General features: G+C 41.6%; 1 protein-coding gene across 5 annotated transcripts in view; it reads left to right on the top strand.

The window, feature by feature from the left end:
- Positions 1-22,751, top strand: part of RECQL5 (RecQ like helicase 5) — a 73,129-nt gene that overhangs the window by 43,037 nt on the left and 7,341 nt on the right. For 4 of the 5 annotated variants that reach the window (XM_081935081.1, XM_081935079.1, XM_081935080.1 and 1 more), the window contains exons 9-17: positions 249-476; positions 1,677-1,773; positions 3,852-3,888; positions 6,151-6,209; positions 15,422-15,495; positions 16,608-16,701; positions 18,350-18,490; positions 19,709-20,358; positions 20,727-20,802. In XM_081935081.1, the coding sequence (XP_081791207.1) occupies positions 249-476; positions 1,677-1,773; positions 3,852-3,888; positions 6,151-6,209; positions 15,422-15,495; positions 16,608-16,701; positions 18,350-18,490; positions 19,709-20,358; positions 20,727-20,802 (1,456 nt within the window). Of the gene's footprint in view, positions 1-248; positions 477-1,676; positions 1,774-3,851; positions 3,889-6,150; positions 6,210-15,421; positions 15,496-16,607; positions 16,702-18,349; positions 18,491-19,708; positions 20,359-20,726; positions 20,803-22,751 lie in introns of those variants that run through there. The other variant, XR_014173743.1, reaches the window with a different exon arrangement.

Raw genomic sequence — 22,751 nt, 5'->3', positions numbered from 1 at the left:
AGAGGTTGTCAACAGATCATTAAGGTTCTCAAATGATCTCAAAATAGAAGGCTAGCATTTTTCAGTAGTCTAGAAAGCATGGAAAGCAAATAATGCTCTTTGTGTCACTGTGTCTTTATCCTGTGAGTATTTTTAATTTGGTCACTTTTAGAAAGTCTCTGAACCTTCCAAATCACTGTAAGAAAAAGTGTTTTCTCTGTTTCCTTTCCTTTTCCTCCATCTAACATTGCTTCCTGTTTGCCTGTTAGTTGTCGTCATGCTGCCATAGCCAACTACTTTGGAGATGATGTTCCCCAATGTAACAGAACCTGTGATTATTGTAAGAATCCAGCAGCAGTGAAGAAGCAAGTAGAAGCATTACAGCATAGCACCAAAAGTTGGAGTAGAACCTATATTGGACCTTCTGCTTCATCTTGGAATGCCTTTGACCCTGAGCTGTATGGAGGAGGAAAGCGAGGCTGTGGTGGCTTTGAAAGGTAGGTCCGCATTAACTAACTGGGAAGAGGCATGTTTTTGGCCAAATAAGAACTGTTCTTTCTCTCTCTCTCCCCTCCCCCCTTTTGGTGATTTTGATGATTCTCCTGACTAAGGAGGACAAAAGCTGAGAATGTTTTCTGTGTAAGTGAACTAAAATGATGATCTCAAAAACCACAGCTTCTTCATGAATCTGTCACTTCAATATATTGCAATATTACTCTCTGTAGCTCAGCTTGGAAGTCAAAAGGCTCAAGAATAAGGAGGATAAGAACTATATATGATACTTAATTGTTATAGAAATTCTTTTACATGTTTAAATGTAGTTATGCAATTCTTTTAATACAAATGTAAAACTGGATCTCAGAATGTGTTCAATTGTGTAAACCTGTTGCAAGTAAAAGGTGCTGTTCTCCCTTGTGGGGCTGCACAGTTATTCTGCCTTATTTCTATTTCCTTTCTTAAGGGAAGGCTGCAGGCCCTAAAAATAAAATCGGAGATGGAACATGTCCGTGTCCATATGGTAGAATAATACCCTCCTGCACATGCTTCCCAAATTGACTTTAAGTTAGGGTTAGGGTTAACCCTCAAAAATGTTCAGGAAAAAAATGACAAATCTTAGAACAATCTGCCAACTATTGTTGGTAAAAAGATGATTTCCTAATTTTTGTTGGAAAATTAAGCTTACGTTCAGCATCACTTTCTTCCTGTGAGTGAAAGTAAGATCCAAGTGCTTATCTTAACAGCTTACTCTAATATTTGTTTTTAATCTTTGCAGCACAGATGGTGAAAGTTAAAGGCATTTTCTTATATTACATAAATATACAAAATTGTTTCCATTATATTTGCTGGGGCAGGCAGTATGTGACCTTCTAGATATTATTGTAATAGAGATCCCATCAACATTCATCAGCTGTCATGCTGGTTAAGTTAGTAAACTTCTGAATGCGCTTGAAATTTGAATTTGAATTGGAAACACATTGCCCATCATGGTTCCATAGTTTATTCATCAAATGCAGTTAGTAAGTTTAAGTTACATTTTACTCTGTAGTAAAACTACAATCTTGTTTATACAAGGGTCCGCAATCCTGATGTTTAATCCTAATGCCTAGAATATTGGCCTTTGATCCTAATTTAAGATTTGGTATAATTTTACATGACTCTCCTGTTCAACTTCCAAATCTTTCTGAGTTATTATTCAGATATGACGAAGATACCAGGAGTGTGGGTGAAGTTAATGAGGACAGCCAGAAAAAGGAATGGAACATTTTCTATAACAAACAGATGAAGTTACGCAGGGTAAGTGGAAGGGCTTTCTATAGAAGATAGAGGCTCACCTATTACAGTGTAATGGAGCCTGCCAATTACATTCGTAACTCGAGGATTTGTAGGAGTGAATCACCTAACTTGAACATGATCATACCCTCTTTTGCCCACATATTCGCTAATGGAATGCGCGGATCGTTAAGTGCATGAGGTTTTTCAGGGAGGAAAAGGCCACAGGTGCTTTTCTTGACCCACTGAGATATCTCATGCTCCCCCCCCCCCACATCCTGCCCAACTAGGTCATTTACCTTACGTAGATCTTGATGATCAATGGAGCTATCTCCTCTTCAGCCTCTCTGCCGCATTTTTGTCTTGAGTAAAGGCTTGCCGAGGCTACAGGGACGAGACATTACGTTCCTATAGGCTCCAGTCATTTTTGCAAAAAGCCTTTGCTGATGAGAACAGAGCCTGGGAGGGGCTCGTATCCTTCCAGGCCTCCATTCTTGTTGGCAAAGGACTTGAGGAAAGGCTTTTGCTGACAAAAACGGAGGCCCGGAGGGATGCACGCACTCCTCCCAGCCTCCGTTTTGATGGCAAAGGCTTTTTGCAAAGATGGCAAAGGTTTTGCAAACAGAGGGAAGGCTTTGGTGCTTCAGGCCTTCCCTCAGTTTGCAAAGCCTTTTACGGCAGATCTTGTCCAGCCTCCATTTGCAGAGAACAATGGACTACCTGTAAGACTTCAGAATAGATCTAAAATATTAAGACTAAACCTTGTACAAATACTAATAGGAAGAAAGCCATTCAGCTGCTTTAAAAACTGGATATAATTCTGGCTTTCCTCTGTTGCTAAGAGAATCATATTTTGGGGGCACCTTTAGTGCTTCATCACAGATACATGCATCCTTTGGGTGACCGGGGGCTGCATAGAGTATGGGTGAAGATGTAATCAAAATAGGTAGAAGCATGTAGTGTACTTGAGCATGGGTGGGATTTTGTCTTTATTTTGTTTTTAAATTGAAATTGTTGAGAATTGTTGCAGGGCTTTTAGAGTACAAACAACAGGCATCAAAGACAGTAGTTTCTATTTAAAAATCAGACATTAAAGTGGGCAAGATTTTAGACAATATTACATAAAAACCAGAAAAGTTGTGACTGATGACCATTTCACAAGAATTTTCCCACTTTGAAAATAATTCATTTATTATTTATTTTATTTACTTTTTTCTAATGTATGATTAAAGATCAGTTAAATCAATTAAATTTTAATGTACGTTTTGTAAATATTTTTGTAAATACGTAACTAAAAGCCTATTAGGGGAGCTGCAATTCTTGGATTGCTAGCCCCTGGACTACATTTTCATGTATTTACTATTTTAAAATAGTGGGTAACTTTGCACTGAATTTGGACAGCATAGTGAGACTTGTTTAATTTTATTCATTCATTTATATCCTACATTTCTTATTTTTATAAATAACTTGAGGCAGTGAACATACGTAATACTCCTTTCTCCTCCTATTTTCCCCACAACAACTGACCTGTGACATGGGTTGAGCTGAGAAAGTAACTGGTCCAAAACCACACAGCTGGCTTTCGTGCCTAATGGGGGATTAGAACTTACAGTCTTCTGATTTCTAGCCTGGTACCTTAACCCATAGGCCAAACACAGAACTCAACTCATGGATAAGAAGAATTGGGTTTCTTCACATGTGAGACTGCAATTTTAAATTATTTCTGCTTCTAAGCACTTTCTTGAGTGTTTTCTATGTGACTAGAATATTATCTAGTAATATTTATCCAAAATTTACTTGTACAGGTCAAAAGATGAAGATACTGTATATGATAAGTTTAGCAGATCTCTACTTTAACCACCTAAAGATAAATTACCATAATTGCCACATACACTGAAGGATTATTGTTATTAATCCTAATCCTGTTAATTAACCTAAGTAATTTGGTTTAAAAAATTTTAAACTATTTAAATATATTGATTTTTTTTTAGTTCAAAATTAAGATTCTTAGTTAAGTTTTAGCATACAACATTTCCTATGGTCATTTCAAATATGCTGTTTCTGTTTAATCTCTTAAATTTCCATCTTTTTTATATCTTTAGGGCAGAGAAGCTGAAAATGATAACTTTGTTCTTCCAGGTAAATATTATTTCACATATCAGTTTTAGATAAAGTTTGCATGGGTGTTTTTGAGGAGTTGACAGTAATAAAAGCCTGTATACAGTTAAGCCTTTAAGAGAGAGGGATTCAATTACAGCAGCAATGGGTGCTATATTGGAAGGTCTGAAGGATCAGATGGGGATAGTGCGTCCAGGAAAAAATCTATGGGGATGCATAATCAGTCAATCGATGCTTTAGCCTGCATAAACCCTAGTATGGGTATTGGCAATGTGCGGCTCCTGAGCTGAATTTCTTCCCCCTGCTGTGGCTCACTGTCAGCTGGCTGGCTCCGCCCCTCATCCTCCCTTCCCAGTCACTCCTGGTGTAGCCTGAGAAGGTAAGGGTGACAGTGGGGATGGAGACCTGCTCATATTCCAGACCGTATTCCATATTCCAGGAGACCGGGAGAGAAGCGCTCCTGTACTTGCCTCTCATCTTGCAAGGGAGGAAGAAGGGATGCTGTCTCCCCCATTGTGAAGCACGTTAAAATTAAGTGTGCTGCGCAAGGCGCTGCAAGAGCAGTGAGCAGACCAGATTTTGTAGCTCCCAATGTTTTGTTTTCTGTGGGAAATGGGTCCAAATGGCTCTTTGAGTGTTTAAGGTTGCAGACCCCTGCCTTAGTATGAGGGCTAGTTTGATAGAAATAGAAACAAATAACCTTAAACTAGATGGTAGTTTAGAGTAAATTCATCCTGCTCAAAAGAGATGCTTCCAGCCACATAGGTAGAAGAAAAAGGTGCAAAAATTTGAACTTTGATTTCATTATAAATGGAGCTTTCATTTTATACGTAATAGTTGCTGGAATCCTTCTTAGTTTTTCTGTTTACTGTAGGCCTGCAACATTTATAGATTTAATATCTACTACCAGAAGATTGTTTAATGGACATTAGAATGTAATTTGCTCTTTGTATATGACATTAATGACCCCAGGACTCCATGTTGCACTGAATTACAGATACCGTATTTTTCGGATTATAAGAAGCACCTGACTATAAGAGACACCTAAATTTAAAAAGAGGGAAACAACAACAAATAAAAGGTTTTTGGCCTCTGTGCACTTCATTTTCGGCCCTTTTTCAAAACTTCTCAGCCTGTTTTTGAGGCTTTTCTTGGCCCATTTTTGATTTTTTTCCAGCCCTTTTTTTGAGGCCGTCCCCCCCCCAAAAAATACCCGGGCAAAAAAAGCCTCAAAAATGGGCTGAAAAAAAAGCCCCCCAAATGGACCAAAAAAAAGGCCCAAAAATGGGGCGTGCAGAGGCCAAAAGATGGCCGATGGCTGGGCAGTGGCTTCAGCAGTATTCAATCTATAAGACGCACAGACATTTTCACCTCCTTTTGGGAGACAAAAAAGTGTGTCTCATAGTCTGAAAAATACAGTAATATAATTGCCTATGAAGACCTCCTTGCTAAAACATTTGGGTTTAAGTCCAACACTGGCAAAAATAGACTTTCACTAGAAGTTTGCTTTGCTCAGTGCCAGATACCATTCTGGAAATCTGTAATAAATACAGATGTTTGATTAATAATGGGGTTTGGGTATTACTTTACTTTACTTTTATTTGGACTTTTATACCGCCCCCTCTCCCCGAAGGGACTCGGGGCGGTGTACAGTCAGATAAAACACATCAATAAATAGAAAATACAAACATAAAAGAGGAGGCAATAAGAAACTGTATCATGTTAATGTGTTTTAGAGCTATCTCATCATGGGTAAAATGAAGTACAAGACAATATAATTGATTGTGTAACTTAAGTGGCACTTAATGACATGGAGAAAAAATAAATAAACTCTGCCTTTCCTTTAATTGGCCTCAGCAGAATGGCTTTTATGCTATTGAAAATTTCAGAGATAACCAAAAACGTAAGCAAATTGAAGCATAAGAAATAGTGGGTAAATGCCAGTAAAATGATACATTTTCATTATGATCTATCCCAAAGGTGAAATAACGGCAGATTTCCAAATTGCTAATAAGATAGATCCTCCTCACATGCATCAACCAACAGGATGTAAGCAAGATACCCAGAGCCATCGAGAGTCACATGAATTCTTCCAGTGTAAGGATAGTATATGCTGGGAAAGGAAGTTTAAAAAATCTAGACATGGATTGGTGAAGTAACAAAACACACATACAGAAACAGTTCTGTTCTGCAGTATGATACAGTTATACTTCCCACCTATGATACATTTGACAACATATTAGAATTTGTTAACTTCACTTGTGTATTTGCTCCTTTTGGTAGATAGTGATTGTCCCTTGAAGGATGCAGCCAGTAGGAAAATTGCTAGAATTACAGTAAAGGTAAGTGGAAGTTTTTTTCAAAACAGGTTATTTTAATAGTCTACTTATTATTCGTTGTCAACTGGTTAAGTTGTGATATTCAAATTGAAGACTAACTGAAGAAAAATGTAGCACAGATATGTTTCCTAGGTAAAGTCAAGATCAATCAAAATTTAGGTGGAGCTACTCTTTCAGTGCAACTCTGTGTCTTTACAGCACTCTGTGAGCACTACAAATGTCAGCATATTTTCCCCAACAACCTGGCTCATTTTACCGCCCTCAGAAGGATGGAAGGCTGAGTCAACCTTGAGCTGGTCAGGATTGAACTGCTGGCAATGGGCAGAGTCAGCTTGCATTCTATCCGCTGCGCCACCAGATGCTCTCATGCATGGAATTTTGAAAGCAAGAGAGAGACCTTTTAATATCGGATGTGCTTAATAATATAGTAAGGTTTCTAAAAGTTCTTTTGGATTACTTTACAATACAATACAATACAATAGCAGAGTTGGAAGGTACCTTGGAGGTCTTCTAGTCCAGCCCCCTGCCTAGGCAGGAAACCCTATACCGTTTCAGACAAATTGCTATCCAATATCTTCTTAAAGACTTCCAGTGTTGGGGCATTCACAACTTCTGGAGGCAAGCTGTTCCACTGATTAATTGTTCTAACTGTCAGGAAGTTTCTCCTCAGTTCTAAGTTGCTTCTCTCCTTAATTAGTTTCCATCCATTGCTTCTTATTCTAGCCTCAGGTGCCTTGGAGAATAGTTTGACTCTCTCTTCTTTGTGGCAACCCCTGAGATATTGGAACACTGCTATCATGTCTCCCCTAGTCCTTCTTTTTATTAAACTAGACATACTCAGTTCCTGCAATCGTTCTTCATATGTTTTAGTCTCCAGTCCCCTAATCATCTTTGTTGCTCTTCTCTGCACTCTTTGTAGAGTCTCCACATCTTTTCTACATCGTGACGACCAAAACTGAATGCAGTATTCCAAGTGTGGCCTCACCATGGCATTATAAAGTGGTATTAACACTTCACGTGATCTTGATTCTATCCCTCTGTTTATGCAGCCTAGAACTGTGTTAGCTTTTTTGGCAGCTGCTGCACACTGCTGCTCATATTTAAATAGTTGTCCACTAGGACTCCAAGATCCCTCTCACAGTTACTACTACTGAGCAAGGTATCATCTATACTGTACCTGTGCATTCCATTTTTGTTGCCTAAATGTAGAACCTTACTCTTTTCACCATTGAATTTCATTTTATTAGATAGTGCCCAAAATTCAAGTTTGTCAAGATCCTTCTGTATCTTAAGCCTGTCTTCTGGAGTGTTGGCTATTCCTGCCAGCTTGGTGTCATCTGCAAATTTGATGAGTTCCCCATTTATTCCCTCATCCAAATCATTGTTGAAGATGTTGAAGAGTACTGGGCCTAAAACAGAGCCTTGGGGTACTCCACTGCATACTTCCCTCCATGTAGATGCAGTTCCATTGAGGACTACATGTTGAGTGCAGTTGGTCAGCCAGTTACGAATCCATCTGGTGGTGATGTTGTCCAACCCACATTCTTCTACTTTATCTAATAGTAGGTTATGGTCTACCTTATCAAATGCCTTACTGAAGTCCAAGTAAACTATATCGACGGCATTCATCTGGTTCACTAATTTTGTCACTTTGTCAAAGAATGCAATAAGATTAGTCTGGCATGATCTGTTTTTGACAAATCCATGTTGGCTTTTGGCTATTACTTTGTTTACTTCTAGGTGTTCGCTAATTCGTTGCTTGATTATCTTTTCTAGAATCTTTCCTGGTATTGAGGTCAGGCTGATAAGTGTGTAGTTTCCTGGATCTGTTTTTTTTCCTTTTTTGAAGATGGGAACCACATCAGCTCTTTTCCAGTCCTCTGGTAGCTTCCCGATACTCCAGGATCTCTGAAAGATATAGTTCAGTGGTTCTGAGATCTCATCTGCCAGTTCCTTCAGAACCCTGGGGTGTAATCTGTCTGGTCCTGGTGATTTGAACTCGTCTAGGGTAGACAGGTGCACACTTACCATTTTCTTCCCTATTTCCCTCGTTCCACTTTTTATACTTAACTTTTTTGTCTTTCAATTTGTCAGAGAGTTCTTTATGCAGCCATGCTGGTTTCTTTTGGGAGCTGTTATTTTTCTTATTTATTGGTATTGTGCTAGACTGAGCTTTTGTAATCTCATTTTTCAAAATTTCCCAAGCTTCTTGAGTTGTTTTCCCCTTGAGGATTCTCATCCATGGATTTCTTCCCAAGCTGTCTCTAAGTTTATTGAAATTAGCTCTCTTAAAATCCAAGACTCTAGTTTGACTTTGTTCTACTACTTGTGTTTGCATAATGTTGAATTCCGATATTACATGGTCACTTGCCCCCAGGGTTCCTGTGGCTTCAACACCTTCTATCATTTCCTCTCTGTTAGTGAGAATTAAGTCTAATATGGTCGATCCCCTTATTCTCTACTTTTTGGGAAACAAAGTTGTCTGCTAGGTTCGTTAGGAACCTGTTGGATCTTCCACTTGGTGCAGAGTTTGTTTCCCAGTTGATGTCGGGGTAGTTGAAATCACCCATTACTATTGTAGTGTGCTTCCTACATACCTTAGTTAGCTGACTAGCAAAAAGTTCATCTACTTCCTCTGCTTGGTTGGGTGGCCTGTAGTATAGACCTGGCAATGTCATTCCCCCCCACCTTTAATATTGACCCAAATGCATTCAAGATAGTTCTCATCATTGTTGTGCTCTTATTTCTGTAGAGATGTAGTTATTTCTTATATATAGTGCAACTCCACTTCCTCTTTTATTTGGTCTATTTCTTTTAAATAATTTAAATCCTTCTAGCTGTATGTTCCATTTGTGGGTTTCATCCCACTAAGTTTCTGTAATGGCAACTAATATAAAACTTTGTTTTATACTAGTAGAGCAAATCTCATTCAGTAAAAGAAAATCTATGTGCTGTTCACCTGAATATTCATGTTGTGATGAGGATTCAGATATCTTTCTTTCACTGCTTCTTCCACATCGAGAGCTAAAGAACCATATTAACTCTTAGCCCCAGCTTTCACGTAGTGCAGTTCAGTTCATTTTCCTGTTATCATAGAGACAGCAGCCAGACTGGGTATGCTCCGTCCATTAACCAATCGGACTGAGTCTACACTTATGATGTCATCGGCCCTTGTGGCTCCTCCCCAGTTTCAGACTCAGTCCAACCTGGACTGGCTGTGAGAATTGATCTCTCCCCCAAATTATTTAATTATATCTTTAATTGCTGAATTTTTCTAAAAAAATATTTTGTTCCTTTAAATTGGTTCCTTAAATAATCCTTTATTCTACAAGTTGGAGGGAAAATCGAAACTGATCTCTGGCTGCCTCTCCCCAGCCATCTGATTGCCTGTGGCCACGAGTTCGCTCAGGAAGCCTGCCTTGCAATCAGATCGGCCAGCTCACGAGCTACAGCTCCATAGCTGTTTCCCCATGGCGCTCCATGATTCTGAGCACTCGGAGGGACATGCGACTGTCCGATTCGCGTGCAGCGGTTCCAGGCGGGTCCGGTGGCCATTATGCAGATCGCCTGGCCACACTTAGTATCGATGGCCATTTTGCAGGTCAGAAAAGCCCGCGAAGATAGCGGCGGCCATTTTGAGGCTCGGAAAAGCCTCAGAGAAAAAAAGTCGGCCATTTTGGACACTTTAAAAAAGGTGCGAACTCTACAGCAGCCGTTTGGAGTTCCCAGCAATGTGGGATCACCTCAGGTGGACCGGAGCAGGAGCGCCTGGCCAGCAAACGGGTGAGACCGTTGCCTATCTTATTGGGGTGTTGATTTATGTTTGGGGAAATGGCTGATCCAGCTATGGATACGAATGCAGGATTAGAGGAGGCAGGGCCATCAGGGGCAAAGAGCAGCAGGAAGAGGCAAGCCAAAGAGGCCCCTTCCCCAGGAGTAAACCCCAAAGTCTCTAAAGCGACTACCAGGGCAGAAGAGCGCAGGCAGAAGGCACTCGAGAAAGAATTTCAAAGGGCCCCAAAACACCATCATATTCTAACTGCCCAGCCCTCCCTCCCTCCAAGGATCACCAAGTGGCGTCCCCAGCTCCACCTGTCTTGCCTCCCATGCCCCCCCCCCCGCCCCCGGCCTATTCAGAAGGGGAATTGTCTTATTCGGAGTCCTTATCTTCAATGGAGCCTGACAACAGAGGCAATTTCTTTGATGTCCCTCTCAATAGGGAGCGCACCTTTGAACAGGCTTCCCTCCCGGTTACACATGGTTCTGGGGCCCCCCACACCATGTACACCTCTCCTGCTGATATGGCAACCATCATTGCTGAAACCATTAAACAGGTCATGGCTGCTGGCCTGCAACAGCAACCCCAACCTGCTCCATTACATGGCCATGAGCATAAATCTTCTGCTGCGGCTCAGCAACCTGATCCCTCTGCCTCTCAGGCCTCAATTGGCGGGGAGCAAGATAACATGCGGGACTCAGACCTGTCTGATGACAAGATGGTCACCCCAGATACCCCTGCCTTTACCAGATTATTCAAAACTGATGGATTCAAGTCCCTTCTACTTAAGGCCATTAAAGCTGCTAACTTACCATCTTCTGCTTCAGCCAACTTCACAGGATAAACCGACAGAACTGGCTTCAACTGAGGTTCCCAGTACGCCATTCACCGAACCCAGGGGGAAAAAAAGGTGATCCCTATTCCCAAGATATTCCTGAACATCATCCAGAAGCAATGGGAGTCTCCAGGCACGGGCCCACAGCTGACGAACCTTGAGAAACGTCTCTACAACATTGCACCAGACCTCACCAAGTTCTTCGAGACTCCCCCAGTGGACTCACTGGTTGCAGCCCTGTTTTCACCTACTGTGGTCTCTGGAGCCCCTGAGGAGGTTCTCAAGCCTGAGGAGAAAAGGTCCGATCAAACCTTAAAAACTATCAGGCTGGGGCTTGGCCTGTTAGGGCCTCTATGGCCACTTCCTTTTTCTCCAGGGCGGCCCTGGTTTGGATTGAGCAACTTCAGGAGCGCATCGCTCCTACTGACACTAGATCACATAGGGAACGCAACAAGATCAGGGCAGCGGTTGAATTTGCAGCTGATTCTTCCCTTAATGCTGCTAGATTCGCTTCTAAAGCCATGGCCTCTTTGGTCACGGCCAGGTGTCTACTTTGGCTCAAGCCATGGCAGGCGGATGTCCGTACCAAGTAGCACCTAGCAGCCTCCCCATTCAGTGGCACCCAATTATTTGGTAATCTCTTAGACCCGTACCTCACGGAATCTAAAGACAAACGCAAGGTCCTTTCATCCATCCAAAACAGGACAGTCAGCCTGCTCCCTTCTATAGGAGGTCGCCCTTTCGACCGGCGGATGGGGAAACTTCCTTCCCCCATCCACAATGCCAGCCCTACACTCCCAGACAGGCATCTCACCAGGACAGCCCAATAGAAACACACAGTGTTTCCCCTCCAAGAAATCTTACTGTGGAGGAGGCAACCGCCATTTGTCATGTAGGAAATGATTATCTGGACTCTCTTCCGATCGGAGGCCGCCTAGCGTTCTTTGCCCACCTCTGGGAGGAGACAACAACAGACAGTTGGGTACTCAAAACTGTCAAATTTGGTCTCATGCTAGAATTCCTCTCCATCCCCCAGGAACACTTCGTGCCATGCCCAGTCTCTTGGTGTCCTCGCAAGAGGGGACTGATGGAACAGGCCATTCAGCACCTGTTGGAGATCTGGGCCATCCAACCGGTTCCTCCCCATCAGGAAGGGCAGGGTTTTTATTCCCGCCTGTTTATAGTACCGAAGAATTCCGCGGGATGGAGAGCAATTTTAGATCTAAAAACATTGAACCGCCACATTGTCTATCGGCTGTTCAAAATGCATTCTCTGCACACCATCCTCCGGGCAGTCAGGAAAGGCAATTTCCTCATATCGTTTGACTTGACCGAAGCTTACCTTCATATCCCCATCTTCATAGACCACCGAAAATATCTCCACTTCTCCTATGGGGGGAGGCACTTCCAGTACAGAGCTCTTCCATTCGGTCTATCCTCTGCCCCCAGGGTATTCACAAAAGTACTGGCAGCACTGGCCACCCACATCAGGTCATTCTCAGTTCGGATTCTCTGTTACCTGGACGACATCCTCTTGTTGTCCAGGTCTCCAGTTCAGGCAGAAAGAGATCTCGTCCTCACCATTCACACCTTGCGGAATCACAGGTTCGGGGTGAATCTCAAAAAGAGTCACCTCGTTCCCAGCACTCGCCTTCTCCACCTCAGGGTCTTGATAGACACCATGGCGGAGAGGGTGTTCCTATCCAACGACCGCATTCTCAGTCTGAGGGTACTTGTCAGGAAGGTGCTACGTCTACGCAAGGCATCCCTTCTTCTCTCCCAAGTCTTGGGCAAGATGGTATCCTGCTTCGGGATTGTCCCATGGGCCAGGTTTCACAGCAGGAGCCTTCAATGGTTCATGCTTCCACATCAAAAGGCCAACGGGCAGCTCTCCTCTCAGGGTCCCCCTTCCCAGGCAGGTATTACACTCTCTCAGATGGTGGCAGTCCCCGGCAATTTGCAAGGGACCTTGTTCAGAGTGCCGTGCCGTCTCACACTTACGATGGATGCAAGTCTGACAGGATGGGGGCACACATGCAGGACCTAGTGGCTCAGGGTCAGTGGTCCCTCAAAGAGAGCCAAAACAGCCAAAAATTGGCTAGAATTGTGGGCGGTTCGCCTCGCCCTCAGACACTTCCACCACAGAGTTCAGGCCCGACACATATTAGTCCTCACGGACAATACCACGACCAAGGCACACATAAGCAGACGGGGGGGAACTCGTTCCTGGTCCCTGATGCAGGAGTCCAACCTGTTGTGCCAGTGGGCGGAATCTCACCTGTCATCTCTCAGGGCAGAACACATCTCAGGGGTCTCCAACGTCCAAGCAGACTGGCTGAGCTGGACAAGGATAGATCAGGCGGAGTGGAGCATCCATCCGAACCTCTTCCATCAACTGACACTACGGTTCGGCATCCCAGTCCTAGACCTGTTTGCGACAGCAGACAACAACCAGGTACCCAGGTATTACTCGAGGTTCATGGACCCCATGGCAGAAGGAGTAGACCCTCTCACATGCCAGTGGCCTAGGGATGGAGCAGGAGGCAGAGCTGTTGCTGCTAGCGCCGAATTGGCCATGCCGGCCTTGGTATGCCGACTAGTGACTCTGTCAATCTCCACCCCATGGCACATCCCACGGTCTCTCCTGTCTCTACACCAAGGGTCAGTTTGTCATCCCGACCCCCAGTGGCTGCAATTAACCGCATGGCAATTGAGCAGCAAGCCTTAACAGCCGATAACATCTCCCTCAACGTCATTACTACCATTCAGGCATCACGCAGAAGCTCTACTAACAGCATTTATAACGCCACATGGCGTACTTTTGCTCTGTGGTGTTTCAACCAGTTGACCCACTTAGGGCATCCATTCCGCAGATATTGGACTTCCTGCAGAGGGTGCTTGATCAGGGCTTATACCTAACATGCTATGCTGACAGTTGGCCGCTCTGGCCTCTGTTCTGGACGCCTCACATCCGAACATCTACCTTCTCACCCCTTGATCCGGAGATTTCTCCGTGGAGTGTCCAATCTGTGTCCCCCTGCCATACATAGATATCCGACTTGGGACTTACCTCATGTCCTAGAGGCTTTGACTTCCACGTCCTTTGAACTTATGAGATCCACTTCTTTGAAACTGTTGTCCTTTAAAACGCTGTTTTTGGTGGCTGTAACCTCAGCCAGACATATTTCTGATTTGGCTGCTTTTTCAGTCAGGCATGACTTGTGCGTGTTCCATCCAAACTGAGTTGTCTTAAGACTGGACCCAACATTCATACCGAAGGTCAATAGCTGTTTCCACCGAGGTCAGGAGTTGACCTTACCTGATTTCTGTCCGTCTCCCCGTCACGAGAGGGATCGCAAGTGGCACACTCTTGACGTACGTCGTGCCCTCAAGATCTATATTGACCGCACCGCCTCGTTCCGCTACTCAGAAGATCTCTTCATCTCCTTTCGCCAGGCCTCCTTGGGTACCAAGGCTTCATCGTCTAGTCTGGTGCGCTGGATAAGAGCCTGAATTAAACTGTCTTATGAACTTCAATCCGTACAGGTCCCTGCAAACATTACAGCTCACTCTACACGCAGCGTTGCAACATCTGTGGCATGGTCCACTCAAGCCACCTTGGCAGAAGTCTACCAGGCGGCCACCTCCCACAGTCTTGATACGTCATTACAAGTTGGACAAGTATGCGTCGGCTGACGCGGCTTTTTGGCGCAGGGTGCTGCAACAAGTGCTTGTGCCCTAACGGACCTTTTTTACAATTTCCCACCCTAGTTGACAGCCCAGTCTTTGGTACGTCCCAGTCTGGCTGCTGTCTCTATGATAACAGGAAAATGGGTGTTGGTTCTTACCTGATACGCTCATTTTCTGGTAGAGTAGAGAAAGCAGCCAGCCCCGCCCTGGTATGGGTCACGCAAGGGGATTCCTTGTGCGGAGCAGAGAGTTACAGTGACTATGGACTTTCACTTTTTGCTCACAATTCTCACTTGAGTCTACAGTTTTCCTTCATCTGAAACTGGGGAGGAGCCACAAGGGCCCGATGACGTCATAAGTGTAGACTCAGTCCGCTTGATAAATGGATAGAGCATACCCAGTCTGGCTGCTGTCTCTACTCTACCAGAAAATGCGTGTATCAGGTAAGAACCAACGCTCATTCTGAACTACTTGTCTCCAATATGATGTAACATTCACACACAGGTATTGATTTAAAAAACTTCTTAGCTGTTCAGACCATGGTATAGAGTTCTCCAATCCTTATTATCCCAACTCTGTGAAACCTTTTTATTTATGCCCTAAAACATAAAAACATGTTTTAAAAAATCAGATAGTGATGATATTGCAATTTGTCATAAGTATCTTGATTTCGATGAATATACCAAACAATTATTGTATTGGGCTTGCTCTTTCTTCATTTTAAGCCTGGAATAATCTTTTTAAAGAAGCTTAATAAGCAAAAAAGTAGATCTGGGCTGTAATGCTGTAAGCCCAACTCCTGGAACATTAATTAGGGTAGCAGGACAGATATGGTCCTGGAAATTATCCTGCTGCACATACATCATCATTTGGCAAGGAACACATTTCCATATGTCCTTTTTTTTATTTTAGGCTCGAGAACACTGCCTTAGGATGCTGGAAGAAGCATTGGTCACCAACCGGCAAGCAGCACCAGTCACAGATAGGTAGATCTAATCCAGTTTGGTGGAAGAGTCCCAGAGCTCCCGTTGAATTATTTTCCTCCCTGCCCCATTCAGACAAATTAAGGGCAAAGATGCAGACCAAATATAAGAGCTCTACACTATATAGAAGAATTACATAGAAGAACTGCTAAGTATAAGAGTTTCGGCTCTTTCCTGTAGTTTTTATCCAGCCTTTCCTTCATGGCCGTTGCAAGGGACATGAAATTTTTGGATAGGGAAGGAACTATAGGAAATTGAGCTTTTGCCTATGTAGGTCCTGCACCAATATTGGATTAGATGGAATTGAATCTAACTCTGTGTGTGTACTTAATATCAGTTGGAAATTCCAATATGTTGATTTCCCAGATTTTCCATTAGTCTTAAAAGAGCTAAAGAAACAAATAACTTCTGTGGGGATGTTACATGGAGGTTTTTTTTGGTTCTATTTCTATTGCTATTTTTGTTCTAAAGTTGCCTTGGGATTTGTTTTTTTCTTCTTGAAAGGCAGTCTATAAATGAGTAAACTTGCATACCACTGCCATATTTTGAACCATGGAAAAATTTGCACAAGTCACACAAAATGTCATCAGGCTCCCAAGTTAAAGCTCTAAATATGTACATTCTTAGGGATGACTATGTTGGTTCTCCAGCAAGTGCCATTGTTGGAATCCAATTATGCAGTTAATGTGGTCGTTCTTGTATTACTGGGTAAATTTTTTTCTTACCCGAATGTGATTATCTGAATGATCCAAGTATATTTGGATCTTTTCTTCTGTGATCTAAATACTGCAATTCCCTTTGTATCCATCAGAGGTTAGCAATGTACTATAAAAATACACCATACTGCAAAAAGAAATAGGCAGGTTAGACCTACTTGTGTAATAAACTAGAAATATTGAAAGGAAAAGTATAACTTTGGGTTACTGTTTTTTGTCTCTTTATTTGGGGAAGAATAGTCAATTGCCACCAGTATTTTTGCATTCAGGGAATAGTTTGGAACTGCCAACTGTCACAATGTGGATTCTACAATGACACCTAAGAAAACGTGGAGCATTTCCTTTGTATTTGGAGAAATGCCTTCAGCCACTGCTGCTCAAACTATGGGTCTGTTTTAGTTCAGGTCTTCTAGCATGTGCTGTAGAGATGGAATATGAAGCTTTCCGGACCAGTAAGATGGCAAACCTATACAAGGCATCCGTTCTAAAGAAGGTAATAAATAGTTGTGGAGATTAACATTGTGGGCCAGAATTCTCTCTGATAACTGGATTTCTTAAAACATGTGGTCATAAAGAAAAAAAAGTGGTGTATTTATTGTTAACTTACTGGAAAGTGCTATTGTTATTCCAGTATGTAGATCTTCAGCAAAATGCAGATTCAGTAATAATCAGATTTGTAGCAGTTTTTAGATCAATCATTGCATCACACTTGAATATCTTCTCAAAAATGTATGCTTTGAAATAATCTGCAGTGTCTGTGTCAGCAGTATAGCTGTCGCGCATTCATTTCTGAACAGCCCTTCTTTAAAACTATATGATTGCAGCAACAGAATAAAACTTCACAAAGGATTAAAGGGGGAAATGAAAGTAGACGAGTGGCTTGGGACATCTAGAAAAATGCATTGGTCCAGCAGCTGTAGGTGTTGATCACTTTTGCATGCTTTGGAAGCTATTCTCTAACACTGAAATGGAGACTTGCACAACTCTCCCTGTGGCTCTATAAGAATCTGATGTGTAAATAAGTGTCAGTTTCAGTGGCAAAATCTTCCTTTCAGAGGTAGCGCAGGAACACCATTGACCAAAAATTAGTAACAATTGTTCACTCAACTTCTAGTGATCCTCTGTAATTTCCAGGATCTCACTTCATTTCAGATAAATATAAATAAGTGGCTTGAAAGACAGGCATCTAAAGGTCTGTTGCCTTCTCCTTGAAATTTCCTCACTCTCAGAGGGTTATGCTGTCCCAATTTGGATTGCCCTTTCTTGCATTGATAGTTTGGCACTACAGTGGAATCTTGAGTACATCTTGAGCTTAAATTTATCCCATTATTCATTGATCACAATTGTTTTTAAGATTTTGTTCTTTTATTTGTTAATTTCTCACATTTCTATATTTAAGTTTTGGACAGGATATGCATTTAAAAGTTGGGTATATCTACTTTGAATAAACCATAGTAAAGTAAGAACTTTATTTTTTGACAAAATAGGGGGGGGGGGGAGTCCATGCTATCTGTGCTCAAGACATTTGAATGAGAGTTCAGACAAGGGAGGAATAGTTTAAGGTTGATCCAGGTTAGATTGTTAAGAACCTGATCAGGAATGATGGTAATGCTAAATTAATTGCTTTGTATAAGAAACACCTAATTCAGCATTTCCTTACATGGATTTCCTGCTTGTTGCAACTACAGATAATTCTTGCTTAACATCCACTCATTCAGCAACCATTTGAATGTACAACAGTGCTGAACAAGTGATAGTTATGACTGATGCTTGTACTCAGGTCAGCCACAGTATCCCACAATAACAGGATCACCATGTGCCATTCTTTCCTGGCTTCCTACAAGCAAAGTCAATGAGGAAGCCAGCAAGAGGTCACATCTAGTGACCACATGAAGTCCTCGCTTAACACCTGCAATGATTTGCTGAATAATGGCAACCAGAAGTGCCAAACATTCTGTCACAAAGCGCTGCAGTGATATGACATTGTGCTTTATAACTCTTGTCAGTTAGCAGTGGAAATTCAGATGCTGGTTATTATTTATACTAAATGAGGACTAGTATATTGAAACAAAAATGATACAGTACCAGAGAAGAGTATTCTCTGAATAGCTCTTTTTACTCTGTCCTTTTTTTCAATAAAGGTCACAGAAATTAACAAAGCTTCTAAAAATGGGGAGTTGTATGCCATCCCGGACTTGGGAACTAGTGACTATCCCAAGATGAAAGGTGAACCAACTGCTACACATGATGATGTCTTCTGTCAAGCATCTAAAGTGAATACTGTAAGTGCTGTGGATCTTTTGTTTATAATTCATTATTGGGTAGGTGGTTTTGCAACAGATTTTGTCTTATGCATAATTTTCTTGAGCTTTCAGAAATCTGTTATATTTGCCATATAGTCCCAAAAGTGCTTTTTCAAAAGGCAACTGGATTTTCTGGTGGTTGTTGTTGTTTTTTAAAAAATGTATCGCTTCTCATGCAAGAAAATTCTTCAGCTCTTTTGAAGCTTCTTAGATGAGAAGCAAAACATCTTCAAAGAAAAACATGAAAGTTCAGTTGCCTCTTGAAAAAGCACCTTTGTGACAACCATCACCTGGATCACTGAGAATCTCTGTAGATACTTGCCATATAGGAAAAATATCCATTTATATACTTCTACAATTCTCTTTCTTGTAACCTTGAACTGGCCAAAATGGTACACCATAGGGCAAAACGTTTTGAAACAAGATACCTCAAATAGGCTAACTTTTAGAATGCATCCAAAATCTGGGATCCATGATTTCCATAGAACTGAAATTTCACAAATTTTATGCAATGTTTTATTATTGTAAAATTAACATCAAATAATTTATTGCATAATACAAATGTCATAAAACATCTCCAGGGCTTCCTGTTTGATTGTGCTCTACACTCTTAACATGGGCTATTTTCAAGGCAGATACATATCTCTCAATGTATTCCAACTTTTCCAGTGAAGGCAGTACATTAATTCTGTCGTTGAAGGCATTGAGAAATCTAATAAGGAAATAACTCTGCAAGGATGACACAAGGGTGTCACATGTTGTCCAGTATATTACTATTAAAATTCTCCTGTTTTGTCTGTGTGTAACTTTAACTGGCCAAAATTGTGTATCATAAGGAACCATTTTTGAACCAAAGTATCCCAAATGGGATAAGTTACAGAATGCTTTCAAAATCCAAAACCCATGATTCCCCTGAAATTGAAATTTGGCATATTTTTAAAAACATTCATGACCTAATACAAAATTTCCTCATACTTGACTGGGCTTTACAGTTCAACGTGGGCTATTTTCAAGGCAGATTCACCTCTGAATATTTCCCTGAATTTTAAAAAATGTTTTCTGTGAAGGCAGTGTATTAGAAGCTCTGTATACATTACAAATAAAAAAATATCTCAAATGATTGTGCTTTTGATTTCAAATGTTCATAGGCAAATTCAAATTTTAGAAATGTAACTATTTTTCATCTCTTTCCCCAAGTTCAAACCCAAGAGAATGGGGATTGGATTTCAAAACAAGTCTGGCATGTTCCAGTCTGCTTCAGAGGTTCTATCTGCTAAGGAAGGAGATGACATTAATGTTGTAAAGGAAGAAATTGGCTCAGACTGGAAGGAAGACAGTAGTTGTGGTCCCAGGCCTTTGGATATGGGTGACATTCCTGAGGATAAGGAGGAAATAACCAACAAAATATGCAAAAACGGTGTTGAATCCCCTGAAACAAAAGGACAGCATGACATTGCTGAGGCTGTCACCTCCTTGGTGGTTAGTCATGAAAAGAGAAAACCTACTAAGAAGCAGTTGCTGTTAGCAGAAGCAGCTAGGAAAGAATCTCAGAACATCTCCAAATTCTTCTCCACCCCCAAAGCAGGATGTAAAGCCAAGGCTTCAGAAATTGATTTTGCAGAAGAGAAAATCAACTGTCTCAATGAATTGCCTCAGTTTCCCTCCCGAAGAGCGTGTGAAGAGAAAGCTGAACCTCAGGAATACCTTGATACTGTTTTTAAAGAAGAACTAACAAGTTCATCCCCCACAAAAGAGCAGGAATCGAAGAATATAGAAGATATGCCTTTGAGCAGTCAAAGATTAGAGAGAGAGTACTCGTACTCTGGATCACGTTTTGAAAAGCTAAAGTGAGATACGTTTTTCTTTGCCTCTCAATTATTACCTTTTTTGAAGTTAGGATAGACAATGGGCAGTTGAATAGAAGCAATGATTCAACTAGTTTCTGTAGTCAAATTTGAGATTGTAGTGTATCAGGTTGGATGAAGCAATTGAATTTAAGCATGTTGCTCATCCTGAGAGTTGACCCAGATAGTACGAGTACAACTGAAAGTGAAAAAGCTAAATCTTAGCCTGGTATTTGGACTGAAATTGAGCAAAAGGGTAGGTCAGTATGTAGATGTTGGAGATATAAGTGTAATTTCAGGCATTTCCTCTGTCTCCACAAAGATGTTAACGTTCTTACAAGATGTATTTGTTATACTTTTTTTTCTTGAAGGGCTGAATCTTTGATTGAAGAAGATATAACCAATGATTGTGAAAATCTTAACGGAAAAAGACTAGGATCAGCTGAGGTGAGTTATATTTTATTAAAATTGTCTGTCCATCCATACACACACACACGGACACACACGGACACACATACAGGGGGAGGGCATATTGAGGGATGGGTGTCATGCCCACATTGGAGTCTGAATCTGCAGGAGAAGATGAGCTGGAGCAAGAGCCAACAAGAGAGTGAGACAGCGGCTCCGTTGGCCTTGGAGGAAACTGGGGAAGGGCAGAGTCAGTTCGGGCAAGGCTTTTCAGGATTAGAAAGGCTTGCAGACAGGGAGGAGCAGGAGAGACAGAGCTCAGGCGAAGAGCAAGGACCACCCCCTCATGATCTTAGAGCATGAAGAGAAGAGAAAAGGCGAGAACAACTCAGACTGAGCTGGCTATGAGGGAGGAGGGCACACCTGGGGACTGAGATGTAAGGAGGTGCTAGTGGGAGGGGCATTTGTCTGGAACAAGCATTGAATTGAGCCTTGTGTGCACTTGCCGACGCCTGGAGATTACTGTTAGGCTAAAAACTGGCTTACTGGACTGCTGGCTCTGGTTACTGTTTGCTCACCTGGCTTATTGGACTGCTGGCCATGGTTACTGTTTGGATAAACCTGGCTTATTGGACTGCTGGCTCTGGTTACTGTTTGGCTAACCTTACTTACTGGACTACTCGCAGCCAGAGGCTGCTGAAGGTGCATGTGAGAGTTTTGCTCCCGGACTTGCAGTAAACGGGACATTTGGGGGCAAAGTTGGATCAATAAAGGGGAGTTAGATCTGTTCTCTGGCTGTGTTGCTTTCGTGCCACGCTCCAGATCATCACAGATGAGCCTGAGATTTGATGACAGGAATATAGGAGAGAAGGAATAGGAAGTCGCAAGTGAGATGATTTATGTTTGCCTAAACTAATTCCCAAATGATAGATTAAGGTGGCGATTTAATAAATTGATAAATACATGCTGCTTTATCCAAGAGAAGTCAGTTTCTTCTTTATAGAATTTGTCTCTAGTGCTAACCACCAAATGACAGTGACAGTAATTAAGGCTGGCCGACTTAACTAATTAAATTAATTGGCCATGCATCTGAAGTACATGACTGTGAGTGGGGAAAGAGAGAAGAGAGACTGCATATATGTATACAGAAAATAAAACACAGCAGCCAGAAAAGTAATAAAAATAGCCATCAACACAAACAGGATCTTAAGTAGGTTGCTTCTAGAGTTTAATGCTAACAGTATATTGGTTTCATTGCGTTGCATTTTAGTGATGCACAAATCAGTGTTAACATCACACTTGTGAACTGACATGCTTTTGGTTATTTTTGACTGTTCCTTTTTTAATGAGTAATTAGTGTTCACTTATTTTTCTCGAACAAAAACTATCCTCTCTTGATCATGTTAATAGCAGAAAGTGGGCAGTGGCTAATATGACATACCTTGCCTTAGAAGCTATGTAGACAAAAAAGTCTTTGTTAGTGTTGTTGCTTTTGTTTGGCCCAAATTAAAGCAAAGGATCAAACAGAGTACAGGAAGAGATATAATTAACACTGAAGATTTTGTGCTTGTTAATTTGTGTTCCTGGATATCTTTTTGATCCTTTGCTTCAGTCTATTAATGTGGATAGAAACCAGGCTTCAGAAAAGTCATGATAATTTCCTTTGATGAGTGTATATCTTTGAGATGATGATGCATCTTCATTGAAAAATGTAGATAATAAATGAATATTCAGTTACAGTGTTTTGCTGGTCCTGCCAAATTTCTATTTCCAGAAGTGTTCACTATCTCGGAGAGGTTTCCATTTGTATCTTTGGTTTATAAAAGTTATTTAACAAGATATTACTGAGTTATTCCCAAAAGAAACTAGAACTAAAAAAAAAGCTCTTACACTTTTTTGATAGTGACCTTCCTGATGAACTATATAATGAACCTTCGTATATCAGTAAGTGAAAATATAAGATATTTTAAAAAGAAACTGGTTTTGTG

Source organism: Natrix helvetica (genome assembly GCF_964273705.1).
Source record: "Natrix helvetica genome assembly, chromosome: 1".
In the NCBI taxonomy this organism is placed as follows: domain Eukaryota; kingdom Metazoa; phylum Chordata; class Lepidosauria; order Squamata; family Natricidae; genus Natrix; species Natrix helvetica.
The sequence above is the reverse complement of the archived record's forward strand: the minus strand, read 5'-3'. Positions and strand labels throughout refer to the sequence as shown.